At 37.8% G+C, this 14457-nt stretch overlaps 1 protein-coding gene across 1 annotated transcript; it reads right to left on the bottom strand.

The window, feature by feature from the left end:
* Window positions 1-687: 687 nt before the first annotated feature.
* LOC104503005 (anoctamin-3-like) lies at window positions 688-14457 on the bottom strand. The gene is made up of 13 exons (XM_010146421.1): window positions 14353-14457; window positions 13288-13428; window positions 12762-12926; window positions 11375-11411; window positions 8999-9110; window positions 8039-8096; window positions 6519-6616; window positions 5001-5146; window positions 4741-4893; window positions 3981-4128; window positions 2686-2766; window positions 1590-1695; window positions 688-870 (listed from the first exon to the last, which is right to left on the bottom strand). Exons 1-13 carry the CDS (start codon window positions 14455-14457, stop codon window positions 688-690), a joined length of 1533 nt encoding a protein of 510 aa, XP_010144723.1.

Raw genomic sequence — 14457 nt, 5'->3', positions numbered from 1 at the left:
CGATGCGTTCTCTTAGTGCTGCTCTTTTCTCTTTGAATTTTGAATTTTTGGTTTTCAACTAGAAGGATAAATTAATGACACGGATGTGCAAATCTTAAACTGCATAGTATATATTAAGCAGCCATAGGCCCCTTTTTTAGGGTAGGACCACATCCACAATCTCAACAAGAGACTAGGACAAACCTGACAAAACAGTAAGCCTGAAAGATCATTTATATCAAGTTATGGCCACAAAGGCAACAATTGCTCTTTTCTTCAGAGACGTTACAGATGGAGCTGAGCAATCAGAAGCTGTAGTAGTGGATACCATGTAAGTTGGTTTTAGTCATGCCCTTACTGTGTAAGTTCACAGGTAATTTTTTTATTTTCATTACATTGTAAGTATCTTCATGAACAGCATGAAAATTCATTGCCTTTTTTCAACCAGAGTGTCCAAATTTTTAATCTGTCTCCACATTCCTGAGTGCCAATTCTCCTTGGTGCTCACTGCAGAGCAGTTACAGGTAAGGCTTTTCATTTTCTTCATCAGAAACATCTATTTTCCAGTTCCCACCAAAGCCTGCAAGTGTACTGCCCAGCAAGAACATATATGCACCACGAATCTCAGACACTGATGCCAGACTGACTGCATTTCATAACCGCACTCTTCAGTTTCCAAACAGTGGTTTTGTTGCAGCATGGTAGTGACTAAGGCCATTCATGGTGATACTGTTTCCCATTCTTTTTCCTTTCTCTCTGCAAATGCTCCAGTTCAGCCTCATACATCATTTCCTGGACTAAGTATTTCTCTCTCCTCATTCTGTCGCACAAGTCTTTGGGCATGTCTGGAATCAGGTAGGCAATGAAAGACTTTATTCCAAAAACAAGGTGCTGAAAAGAAGAACAAACACACATACTTCTAAGATGCATATTCAGTTCTAGGACTACATTTCAGGGCCTAAAAGTCTATGGCAAAACTGGCTCTGAGATTCAATCCATGACTGAAAAGCAACTCCTGGGTTTTTTTAACATAAACACACATATGGGAGTAAATTAGCAGTCTATCAGAAATGTGAAAATGCTGAAGGCTGCTGAAAAGTAAAAGTAAGGGTATAGCTAGAGAATTAAGTGAAGATGTGACTGCAGGGTATGCTAGTTTCAGTAACAGTAGCAAACACCACCTCTTTGTTAAGAGCTTGTAATCAATGTAACCAGATTCCTAGACAGTATGTAATACATTTCTACACACACTTCTACTTTTATATTAGGCTAGAAACGGGTATTATTTTCCTGACACGGATTATAAGTTGCAATAACTGTGCATAACGTACATGTAAGTCGTATTTCTTCTTTGGCAATAAAAGATAGAAGATTTGGTTGGGAACCAAAATCGTGCACAAGATGACAATTTTGGAGGGACTCTCAAATCTGTGCATGCTGTGTTGATTCAGTTTGAAGTGGCTGATTGGCGACAGTTTGGGGAGGGCAATTTTTTTTTTCTCTCTTGACTGTAATGAACAAGCCGTTGATGATACTGACAATTTATTTATGTAAGAAATCACCTTGGACTTTAAAGAGGCAGAAAGGAATTGTTCCTTTCCAGGACTAACCTCAAATACTATGATGAAGGCCAGCCGCGCTGCCAGGACATGCCAGAACTGCAAAGTGAATTCATATGGAGTTGAACTCCATGGTGGGGCTCTGTAATCTCTATACCTGTAAAGCAAAGCAAAATCCAGTCAGTCAGCCTGTGCTCAGAAACCTAAACATGGTGAAGAGCTGTCTAGCTTATCCCAGATCCGGCTAAAAGGAGAGAACCTAAAGTGAAAGCATACTTCAAGAGGAAGTAAACAGAAAAGGAGAATACACAATATTTATTTATTGCCACAATGCAGGCAGTTAAATAGGGCCACTTACGAGGTGGAACTTTTTGCTTCCAAAAATCCATAGCAATTTCTTTTGTTGTTACAAAGCTGACACATTGGAGTGTTAAGTTCAGGTGTGTTGACCCTCAGCTGGTTTTTGTCTTTGCTTACAAACATTTGAGATTCTCCAGACAATGTTTGCATAAATGTAACGTGATTCTGTAGCAACTTAAGTCAATTCAACCTAACCTTCGCTGTGAAACTAAATCTGAAGTCAGAAGGAGTGCACTCATGCAACACAGCATTTAATTTTTATGCTGAATTTCTTGTATTCATCTTGCATAACTGTTTGGGATCTCGACCTCAGTTAGACCCACAGCAAAAGTTTTAATTAACAGACCTCTGAATGCTTAAAAAAACTCAAATGAGAATTTTTGCCCTCCTTGGCAGCTGTGGAAACTTCAAAATGAAAAGTCACAGAGGTACGAAAGATACAGCTTGCAAGAGCCCTGGAAAAACTCAACACAGGTTGCCAGAGTTAGTACTGCATTCTGCTACACAGTGTTTGCACCTGAGACTTCCATGCTGAACAAACTTCATAGAACCATAGAATGGTTTGGGTTGGAAGGGACCTTAAAGACCATCCAGTTCCAACCCCCCTGCCATGGGCAGGGACACCTTCCACTAGACCAGGTTGCTCCAAGCCTCATCCAGCCTGGCCTTGAACTTCAATGCTTTTACAGGCAAAAAAGAAAGTATTCTGCTAGTCATTTAAGCTTTCAATTTAATGTCTGTATTAACAAGTACCCCTGTATTACAGGAGGAGAGCACTGAAACATACCGGCAGTATCCCGAGTATCCCATCCCAAGTTCACTCAAATCAAACACCGATAAACTGCTGTTGACATATCCTTTTAAGCATCTGAAAGGAAAAGACATAGGGTCAGGACTTTCTTCATAAAGTGCTTATATAGCACAGGTCCTGTAGGTAAACATATTCTGCTGCCACATATTGTGAGCATACTATTTTATTTGTTTATCAGGGCAAAAGCAATTCTAAAATTTTAAGCAGACAAGCAAAGTTCTATTGGAAAGAAACAAATAACATCTGTTTCAGGAATAACACTGTTGAGAAATCTATTTTCAACATTTTCATGCTTTTGCTTCTTATCTACCAGATATAAACCAAAAATCGTTCCTACAGTGTTCTTCGCTCTCTCCTAAAATTACTGAACTTAGAAAGATGGCTAGAGAGGCAGAGGAGAATAATTTAACAACTTTGCAGAATCAGCCACCAATCAGGCAGCGTATACCAAAAAATGATTTTTTTTTGGTATTACAAGTTGATTCAAGGAAGAATTTTCACCAGCAGAAAAATGAACAGTGCATATATACCAAACAGCCATCTTAAAGGCAACAATTTGTTAGCATTAATGACAGAAATCACATAAATACACTGAATCACAACTGTAAAAGTGAAATTTTTGTCTGTCCCTGGAAAATCACAGACACGTAAGACCTCCCATCTTCTTGGAAAACTGTCCTGTAATTGAACAAAGGGCCTTCTGAAAGGTAAAGAACTTTTTAAAAGAGATGCATCGGGAACCCTATTTTTACCTCCTGAACTGTCAGGTTTGCTGTGACACCTCAAATCACTACTGGCAAAGGAAGAAATAGAATTACATAGTTCTCTGTTTAATAGAGATGAATAGTGCACATTAAGCACTAACTTTTCTTCCCTGTTATTTTCTCTTTTCATCCTATCCTGCCTCGTTCTTGTTGCCCTTAAATTCTCTCTTCCTGCGACAGCACAGGAAGAGTAACCCTCCGTTTTGAATCACTAGAGAAGGAGCAATGGGGAAAGGAAGGACAAACCCCTGCGGTTTGAGCTGACGCACAGTCTGTGAACGCAGTGGCACTGGCTTTTCTGGACAAACCTTGATGCTTTCACTCTCACCCTTCCTGCTGTGCAATAAAGAAGATAAGTTGTGCTTGTGTGTTATAGTATTAGCAAAGTGATGCTTCCTTTTCTTGAGGTAACCCTGACTAACACATTAAAAAGAAAACCTAAAAAAAACCTTCCCAAACCACCCCCCACTGAAATACACATGTATGTATAAAGAATATCTTAATTACTTTTCTTGTCTGTACCCTTGATCTGTACAGGGGCCGTATTTGTATGCATAGACAAAACGTGGAATGTAATCTGATGTAATGGCAATGACAAAGGCATTGGTGATGACGGCCAGAACTCCAATTCCTTCCAGAATGCCATACCAGATACCTAGAAACAAGAGAAATGTCAACCAAGTCATGTTAAGTCATACAAAGTCATGCTACTGATATTAAAGTCATTATTAGTCATACAGTTTTCATTTCTTATTGAGAAAGAATTATTCGGTCAGAAAAGCTAGTGAAGATTCTGCCATGTCCCCACATTCCCCACTAGCTCCACCTGACTGAAGCCCTACAGCAGGACACACCCTCCTGCCAAGAAACAGCTAAGCAACACCATAAACCTATAATCTTTGGTTATAAAGGCCAATTAGAAGATTTTTGAAAGAGATTTCTTATTTTTATTTAATTCAGTTTTAAGCCAAAAGTGAATTCAGTCTTCATATTTAATTTCTAAATTCAGTTGATTTTGGACAGCATTTTAGACCTACAGTTCTACAAATCAGAAGCCTAAAATACTATTTAGCCTGTTTTCAAACTCTGAACTGTTATGATTCCTTACTGGAAATGGAAAGGAAAATTGAGGAGTCCTCTCAGCGATCACTAAGAACTCTTACTAATTACCCTCTTGATGCATGAAATACTTCAAGGGTTAAGCTGCACGGAAGAAGGAAACACAAAGAGATGGTACCTCCCAGCGACAGTCACTAGGCTCTCTCACCTATATCTGTTGCTCTTGCAGGCATCGGTCTTCGCCACTGCGTGACAAACTTGTACGCGTCTAACCTTATCTCTATGATATTGTTAAGCAGTGCCAAGAGAGGTGCCAGCGGGAAGGCAGCAACGAAGATGGTGGTGAAGCCAAACTGTAAAACTACACAGGCATCTCTATGGTTAGAAATTGGAAATGACAAAGAGCTTTTAACCCGCAACATAGTTCCGGCGTCTTAAGAAAACAGCCATCTCCCTAAATTTGCTCACCCATCTCTAAATATTCGTCCATTAAACCATGAAGATTCATAGGCTGCAGATTCCAATCTTTTTCCCACTGAGGCAGGGAAATTTTATGCTCCATTAGTTGCCCTCTTCGCTTCATTTTGCGTCGTGACCACCAATTCTGTAATAAACTTTATTAGACAAACAACGCATTATTGACTGTACTTGCTCAGTAATTACCATACCTGCTGGGATTGTTTTGAAGTAAGTGGGCCTATTTTGAATAGCACCTGAATGTTTACTGAGCTATTTTCTGGAAATATTTACAATATCCCATCAGATACAATTCAAAGAACTTCCAAAGTTCTCAAAATTCTGCATTACAATTTTAATTACACCTTTAATGTAGCATGGTGGGCATTGTAGAAATAACCTTTTCAGAGTAGGGTTTACCTGCATGCCTAAATAAAATAGGAGCAGGAAAAAAAACCCCAACATGCATAGTGAGAGCATTAAAAGGAGTAAATAATGCTTTATTTTTAATCCTGTAAAGGACAAACCAAGTAAGTGGAGCTCAGTAAGAACTCTATGATGCTACAGTATATTGAATAGTAGAATACGTCTACTCATTTTGAACAAACCTCCAGATCTAGATGCTCTACGGAGTATTATTTTCTTGAAGCAGGCAAAATTGTCTAAAAAGGTGTTGCTGAAGCTGCAAATCTTTAAGATTACTTTTTATTAAGCTCTGCACAAGTCTTTTCGCAAAGTGGTTATGAATATTAGGTAGGTGACAGTCTCACAAATTAAAGTGTTACACAAATGAAAAATGTTATCCAGTACTGATACAGATGGGAGCTGAAGATATTTTTTTGTTTCTAGATATTAGTGAAAAGAGACTGAAGATGTGAAACAATTTTCTTAGAAGTATTTTATTAACAGGTTGCTATTTCTTCTCAGGCTAATTTAGTGTTTAGCTCTTCAGCTCTCTTGTTACTCAAAGAGCAACTGTTGTCTCAGCTGCAAACTGGTTTTGTCCAAACAAAACACTGCTTTCCATGAAGCAATCTGAACATGTTCTAAAATAAGTCCTAGACATGGTTACGATGCTGCTGGGCTGAGAAGAGATACTCAGGCAGGTTTCTTCTTTTCAGAAATCCATGTCTCACAACAATACACTACACTGCCCCAATTTGCAGAAGGATTGCACACTGTGGGCATAACTGCTTCTACCACAGCTTCAAGGTTGAGACTTTCATTAAATTAATATTCGATGAGGAACTTTTTTACTGAAAATATATTCTTCCAGTTTCAAGAGAACTGTGAGACTTTTCGCTCATTCCTCCCTTCAGTAGCTGAACAGCTCTGTGTGTATTATGGAAAATGAAACCACAATTAACAATTCAGATAATTAACATCCCCCCAAGAAGCTTTATCTTAGAGCACCCGCTCTCTTGGGAATAAAGCTACAGCAAAAAGTGAAAACATTCTCCAAACATAAAAATATTTTTCCTATCACTGAAACACACTATTTGTAAAACAAATTTTAACATCTGAACTTACGGATAGCCTAGTTCCATGAAGTTGTTCCACATTTGTTTTAAAACCATGATAACTCCCATTTGCAAACACAGATCTATCAAGCAGCCACTAGGATGACACTGAAAGGAAATGAATAAAGATCAATAGCTAAAATTGGGGAATTCTTTTCATTTTTACTTCATCATAGGATGAATGAAAAACATACAAATACAGTTGGTGAAAAACACTAACCTCCAGCTACAGAAATATTAAAAGAAATATTAATAACAGAAATATTAACACAGACTTCAGTTGGACAACTTTTAGACATATATTGGAGAACAAGATTGTATTACCTAAGCTAAGTGTACGCGTGCCAGACATATGATATATGATAAACGATACAGTCCATTTCATATCTGTATTCATTTCAAAGAATGAAGCAATATTTAAGTTGTAATATTATTTGTAATATCCTAAGGCTGAACAGAGACTTAGAAGCTGAATCTCTGGTACCTCTATCTTAACTACATAAATTCCCATATTAAAATGTTTGGCAATTACAGAAACTCTTTTTAAGACCATGAACTACCAAGTTACGGAATTTCACTCTGTGGCTACCAAGGTTCAATAGAAAAAACCTGTTTTTCAGAGATAAGAGATATTCAGCGTGGTGCATTTCTAACACATTATTAAGCTAAATTTTTTAAATAATATTTTTCATCTTTTAAATCATAAAATCATGTAATAGTTGGGGTTGGAACTGACCTCCAAAGATCATCTTAGTCCAACCCCAGTGCAATGACCAGGAACATCTTCAAGTAGAGCAGGTTGCTCAGAGCTCTGTCCAACCTGACCTTGAATGTTGCCAGGGATGGGGCATCTACCACCTCTGCGGGCAACCCGTTCCAGTGTTTCACCACCCTCACTGCAAAAGATTTCTTCCCTGTATCTAGTCTGAACCTACCCTCTTTAAAACCATTACCCCTTGTCCTAGCACAACAGGCCCTACTAAAATGTTTGTCCCAGCCTTTCTTATAAGCCCCCTCTAAGTGTTGAAAAGCCGCAATAAGCCTTCTCCAGGCTGAACAACTCCAACTCGTTCAGCTTTTCTTCCTAGGAGAGGTGTTCCATGCCTCTGACCATTTTCATAGCCCTCCTCTGGACTTGCACCATCAGGTCCACATCTTTCCTGTGCTGGCAGAAACTTAAGCTGATCCCATTATACATATGTCCTCCAACCAAAAATTCCACGTACATGGGAGATTCCAATCATGTAGGACTTAATACTGCCTGTGAAGTAAGGGTCTATGGCTGTTTTTCCCAAAGAGAGAGGCAGGAAGAACTGCGTATCTCAGGCAGAGTCAGTCACTCAGCATGGTGGAGAACCCAGAAGGAAACACACATCTCCTGTTTCCTATCCTTTGCTATAAATATGCATTTACTCCTCAATGCACTTTGATGGAATAATAAATCTTTCAAACTGGACATAATTCATGTCCTTCAGCCACATCCTTTTTACTCATGAAAATTTCACAGGAAGACAAAATAGGATTGCTTACCTCTTCCAGTCTCCATCTGTTGAAAAGCTTGTTGTATTTTCCTGGGCGGCCTGCAAATCTGGAAAATAAGATTTCTGTTTCGCAGTGGACATTCCAAGAACACCCTGTATCAGTAGTTATTTCACAACATCCACTGAGCAAACTCATGAAATATAAACAGATTAAAACACATAGGCTTAAACATGGTATCTGTGGGATATGGAAGTTTCAGAATGCAAACAAGGACCATCATTTTGCAATGACTCTAAACTGTTGTTGTGTCCAGAACAAAGATCTTAGCTTCAGAGGTTTAGGATGTTAGATATTCAGACTCTCTAATCTACTCCTATGAAGATAAGCCATTGCAATACATTGGAATTTACTGCAGCACAAGGATCTGCTTGCCCACGTGAAATACTCATGTCGGTTCTGCAGGAATGAGAAGTCTGCTCATAACAAAACTGAAGTGAAGATGAAGCAATGTTAGATATGTTTCGTATTTCAGTCTCTGAGCTAAAGATACACACAACAACTGGTGCCAGAATTTCTGCATCCTACTCTCATATAAAACCTGCCAGACAGTATTTCCTATTTATAGAAATGGATCCTGGGAAATGTAATCAAAAGGGAATAAACAAGAAAAAATGATTACAGCCTATTAGTGCTAAATGCAGACCCACATTCAAGAAGTGATTCTGAATTCTGATTTAGTAGGAAAGTCACGTACATAGACCCACTTAAAAAGTACACTTTTTACTGTCTAGTTTAATGAGTAAAGACTTCAAGGGCCCATCCCTCACATACAGTTAAAAATATTAATTTAGTGTTCTTAATTATCCTCAGAAACTGACTCACATCTAAATCTTACAGTTCAAACTGTCACTGTATGTTCTTCAAACTTATAAAATAAGCAAGGATTACGAGTTCTGTGCACTTTTTCCTTTAAGGTCGTTTCCTTTGCAATCAGCAAAGACAACTTACCTGCCAAGAAAAAAGGCAATGTAAAAGATGGAGCTGTTCAAGTTGACAAACTGGAAGAGGAACATTTTCAAGGCAAAGCTGTTTTCCCATTCAGATTCTGTTCTAGGGTGCTCTGCAGAAAGACGCAATATGCGTTATAAACAAAAATGAAATCGAGTTATGCCTGACTCTGCTCACAGATCAATCACCACTAATAACACAAGGGATGGTTTCGAGTCATGACGCCCCATCAAGTTGCAATTACTTCCATTTTTCCCCTCAGAATGTTCAGCCTGCAGGTCACAAAACCACTGTCCCAGCTCGGGCTATGATGGTTCTGTGTGGAACCAGGAGGTAGAAGTCCATTGGTACAGGATAGGTCACAAGTCTGTGGGATGGTACCTGTTCCCACAAAGAAACCCAAACCCCAAAGAAACCCCAAAGAAACCCAAACCCCAAAGAAACCAAACCCCACAACAAAAATAACCACAAAAAAAAAAATAAAAGCACTTGGCATCAGCAGAGCAACAGACAAGAGACTGCCAAGGGAAGCGGAATGAGAAGAGACGAGCTACAGTCAGCTGGTCTCCCACCCAAGCATCTCCCCTTCTACACACTTCCCTAACACCACTGCTTCACCCTCATGGCTTCCCTGCCACAATGCTTGTGAAATGTTAAAATTCAATGAGGAAAGGATGGAGGCCCTTCTTTTTTTTTAAAGAAATGTAGAAACGTGTAGTGGGCTAGAGGCGTCCTGTGCAGGGCTGCACTGCCTTGGGCAGTCGAAGAGGAGGCCCAGGGGAGAGCTGATCGCCCTCCACACCTACCAGAAAGGAGGCTGAGGAGAGGGGGCGGTTGGTCTCTTCTCCCAAGTGATAAGTGATGGGACAAAAGGAAACAGCCTCAAGTTGCACCAGGAGAGGTTTAGATTGGATATTAGGGAACATTTCTTCACCAAAAGGGCTGTCAGGCCTTGGAACGGCCATTCCTGGGGGTATTTAAAAGACACGTGGATGTGGTGCTTAGGGACATGGGTTTAGTGGTGGAATTAGCAGTGCTGGGTTAACAGTTGGACTTGATGATCTTAAATGTCTTTTCCACCCCCAAAGGATTCTATGATAAAAGTTTTAAAGCACGTGTATGAGTTAGAAGCCCAAACTGCCTGGACGGTTCAATTAAAATTTGTAGCGCTTAATTACTTTGCTCTAATGATAACTAAATGAGGAAACAAATGTACAGGACACTAGCTTCACATATGGACTCTTATTCCCAGAAATTAAGATGTCCTCCTTCTCTTTGATGTAAAACACCACAGGAAGTGGAGTGAGCCACCAAGCTCAAACACCTGATGCTCCATCATGCTTAAATCAAGCAGCCTTTTCTTTTTTTTAATTACTTCATAGATTTTGGGAAATACCACGTTTTATACTTAAAAAAAATATTTTCTTTCTCATTTCCTGTTCTGATATAATATATACTATATAATACATAGAGAGTATATATTATATTATACAAATCTATATCATATTTTACAAATAATGTTATTACATATGTAAAAAAAGTGAAGTAGAAATACAAATCAGAGTGAGCTGAACAAATATTTTAAAATATTTTAGTAATTTGAATAAGATACATTCTGAATCTAACCTGTTCAACTGCCTGTTATCTGAAACACTATGAAGTTTTCAGCATCTTGTTTAATGAGTGTTCTTCACTACTTTAACCAGAAGAGGGAGCTGTTAAATTTCAGCAGTGAGCATGCTTTTAAGCTCTAAGCTCAACTGCATTTTGATGTGGACTAAAAGAGAACGTGTAAGAAGAAACACTAAAAGGTTACATATTCATGTAGTAGGAGTTCTTAAATTCTGCCTTTGCTTTCTTGTTTTCTATAGCTAGAAAGCTTTGCCTCTATGACTGAATCCCGACGAGCGGCTTCAGCACACATTTTTAATCTAACAGAAATAACGCTACTTTAAAATATATGACTTAACGTTTTTATCTTGGACAACGTAATTTTATCTTAACTCATTTTTTCCAAGGAGAAAATCAAATTAAAACACTGTATAAAAAATAACCAAGCATTTGGGAAAAATGGAAAAAAAATCCATTTTAGCATTCTAAGAAAGAATGTTTTAAATTTTGTTCCATTACGACAGTTTTTTCAATTTATACTATAAAACATAAAATAGTAGAAATACAAAAATAAATTCCTTTCTCTTCTATTATTTCCTTAGTGAAATAATAATGTAATTTCCTGCTCTGATATTTCTCATTTGCTTGGGGAAATGCCAGACTCACACTATGCATAGATGAAGTTTTCAAAACCCTGTTTTACGGACATACAAAGGTATAAGCCACAGCTAGCATGAATCATATCTTGAGTAAATACCTACATACCTAAGTCTGTCAGGAGATAGGCAACCTTTTCATACACCTAAAACAGAAATAAGAGGTGGTATAACACATCCTGTCTGTTGTGAGGTCATACCCAGAATGAAAACAAGCGTCAAAAGCAGAGGTGTTCTGTTGCCCTACAGCATCAAGGTATCTGGACGGAGAAGGGAGGGCGATGTTGTAGCTGCACCTGGATGTACAGTTTCCTATAAAGGCTTCATAGAACTGCTTTAGTCCCTTTGTCTTCATCCATGTAAATGTATGTATGTAAGTATATACATTCAATATACAGTAAAGACTGATCAAGAGCCAACAGATCAAAAGAAGTGTTCATACATGGATGGTTCTCTTAATGAGCAGTTAGATGCTTATCCTTTAACTTCACGGACAAACCTATGTGATCTAAAAGTAGGCAAAAGCCTTTACACGATATAGATTTCCTTTGCATGAATGTGTATACTGTTGAGATCAGTCTCCTACTAAAAACTTCCTTACCTCTCTATATGCTGACTATCTCCAGTCTTTATTTTAAATGACTCTTAGCCCAAGGTACTTACCAACTCTGAAAAATATTTCCTTGAGCATTTACTATTAATAGCAAGTTATTTTCACTATCTGTAGTGTGCTTGTTCACTTGAATGCACTTTTTATGATTGATTATTATATGTAAAACCAGAAATAAATACATGACAGTCAGTTTTGAAGAATGCTTTCTTATTGCAGTGAGCACACAATCATCTTAACAGAATTAAAAACTATTGCTTGCTGTGCTATTGTTCTTTTTTACCTGTTTGTGCCTGCATGGGAACAGAAAAATAATAAATTATATTGCAGGTATAGGAATAGAGTTTACAACAACGTACATTGTGCTACCACAGCAAATGATTTAACCCATGCTGTTACGTGCCAGGAAAAACTTAAACCAAAAGCATATATCACAGTGATTCTAGCTCTGTGCAATACCGGTATTACACCAGCATTTTAAATAAGAATCGGAAGAATTCAAAGTTACCAATTAAAAAAACAAAAAAAAAACCCCAAAAAAACCCAGAAAGGAAATTCTCAGCCAAGAAAAAGATGTAGTTCCATTTAGATATGTATTGTAAAAGGTAATGTAAAAACCAAAAAATAGAGGTCTAGAAAGAAGTAGTCTGCCCCATTGTGGCTTGGTGACATAAGCAAAACGTGTACTGACAAATTAAGTAAGCATTAGAGAAAAACATTGACAAACATAGTATTAGACGAGGAAAAAAACCCTCAAATACTATCTTCAGGCACTGCTATATAAATAAGCAACAACAGGTGTATACCTGATATACAATACACTCAGTAACCTTGTAAAAATTACTCTTTTAAAGTAACCCTTCCTTTAAAAGAACAGAAGACTTACAACATTAAGTGACATGATGATCATAAAATTGATACAGACTCCAGTGCCAGATGTTGCGAACTGCCAATACTTCTTGATGAAATACCACTTGAAAGAAGCAAACTGTTCCATGGCTACCAGACGATACACCACAACGGCAAACACCGCAGTGAGGACCAGTGAAATCTACAGGTAAGATTTATGAATAGAAATATCAGAACAAACTAAGCCATATCTAACGTAATTTCCACTGAATTAATAAACTAACAAGTGTCTAAAGATTGCCATTTGTTTTGGTGAGCAGATTCTGAAAGAATGAAAATATGAGATTGATGAATTAAAACATTTCTATACTGTTCTTTTACAATATAACTATATGGCATCTTTGAGAAGAAGGAGACCCACTAACAAGCAGTAAGACTGAGACAATCAGTTTGACTGTATTATGTAAATCCAGTAATCTTAATGAACGCACTCATGACTGGCGATGTTATTACAGCAGAACAAGATTAAAGGCTATAATAATTCCAGTATTATTAAACATTACCATGAAGAATATTCCTGAGACAGACACCATCAGTCGACTGAGCTTATCAGGGAAAGGCTGAAAAGGTTCAGGTTTTCCTGTGATGGGATTTACTCTTTCCACTTGGGAATATTTAGCTTCAAACTGTGGGCGCAGCTCTTCCTGGAATGACAGAATTGATTCCATTTGTTGAACTACTTACTTCAGGGAAGTATCAAAAACCAGACATATACATGCTGTAACACAGGAAAATTATTTTTATATATATTCTTTTTTATAATGCTCCAACTCATATCTCAAAATAATTAGCTCTTTTGAAAATCCTTGGAAACAGTGCAAGAGACCAACAAAGAACAGAAACCGTTAAGAACCTTCTCCACTGTGTGTGGGTATTCAGAGGAACATGGGTCATAATACTGAATTAGAAACACTAGTTTCTCTGCAGAAATCAATAAGAAAACTATAAATTAATACCAATTATGATAGTGCTTGTTGTGATATGGAATGATTTATTAAAAGCCAGCAGCTTCTAGCTATGTATCTATGGAAAGCTATAAACCAAGTGATGGCAAAGGCTCTATTGACTCAGACTGCAGTTAAATGCCCAGTACGGTTAAATTACAGCTAGGCTCACTAGCTATTTATGAAGTAATAAAATAATTTTATTATTGCTGTAGCTGATACCAGAATGTTAAAGGATAAGTTATGTCTCTTAGAAGGACATAAAATCTAGTTTCTGTCCCTTTGTCTTGGACCCATTTTTGGGCAGGATTAGGAATTTCCAGTACAAGAAACCAGAGAATTGAAAGGCACCTCTGTTGACATCAGTAGTAGCTCCTGTTCTCCGTACAGGCACTACTTCTACTCAACTTTTCAAAGGATACTTTCAATAAATGTGGAATTATAATGCTAGTTGCAGAAGGCAACTTGTATGGCCTCAAGTATACTTGTTCATTCTAAGAGTATTATAAATACAAATATAATCTGAATGACAAATTCAGATTACTGACATAAAATATATATTGATAATTACACTTAAATCATGCTGATAGCAAGATTTCCAGGTTTACTTCTCTTCAGTCTTACCTCTTCATCTTCCCAGTCTATGAGGTCCCAGTCATACGTTAATACAGCTCTCCGTCTTTTCCAAAACTCTAGAAAGACTGTAGCTGTGGAAATCATCAACTGCAT

The sequence above is a fragment of the Eurypyga helias genome, unplaced genomic scaffold (assembly GCF_000690775.1).
Source record: "Eurypyga helias isolate BGI_N326 unplaced genomic scaffold, ASM69077v1 scaffold25772, whole genome shotgun sequence".
Classification (NCBI taxonomy): Eukaryota; Metazoa; Chordata; class Aves; order Eurypygiformes; family Eurypygidae; genus Eurypyga; species Eurypyga helias.
Note: the sequence above shows the minus strand (reverse complement) of the source record. Positions and strands in the feature narration are given on the sequence as shown.

What these genes read in the sequence shown, in the direction of transcription:
- LOC104503005 (XM_010146421.1), bottom strand. Translation starts at nt 14,457, where the DNA reads ATGCAGTTGATGATTTCCACAGCTACAGTCTTTCTAGAGTTTTGGAAA. An exon ending in TAGACTGGGAAGATGAAGAG is followed by an intron (nt 13,429 to 14,352) that starts GTAAGACTGAAG and finishes CTGTCATTCCAG; the next exon opens with GAAGAGCTGCGCCCACAGTT. An exon ending in ACAGATGGAGACTGGAAGAG is followed by an intron (nt 6,617 to 8,038) that starts GTAAGCAATCCT and finishes ATTTCCTTTCAG; the next exon opens with TGTCATCCTAGTGGCTGCTT.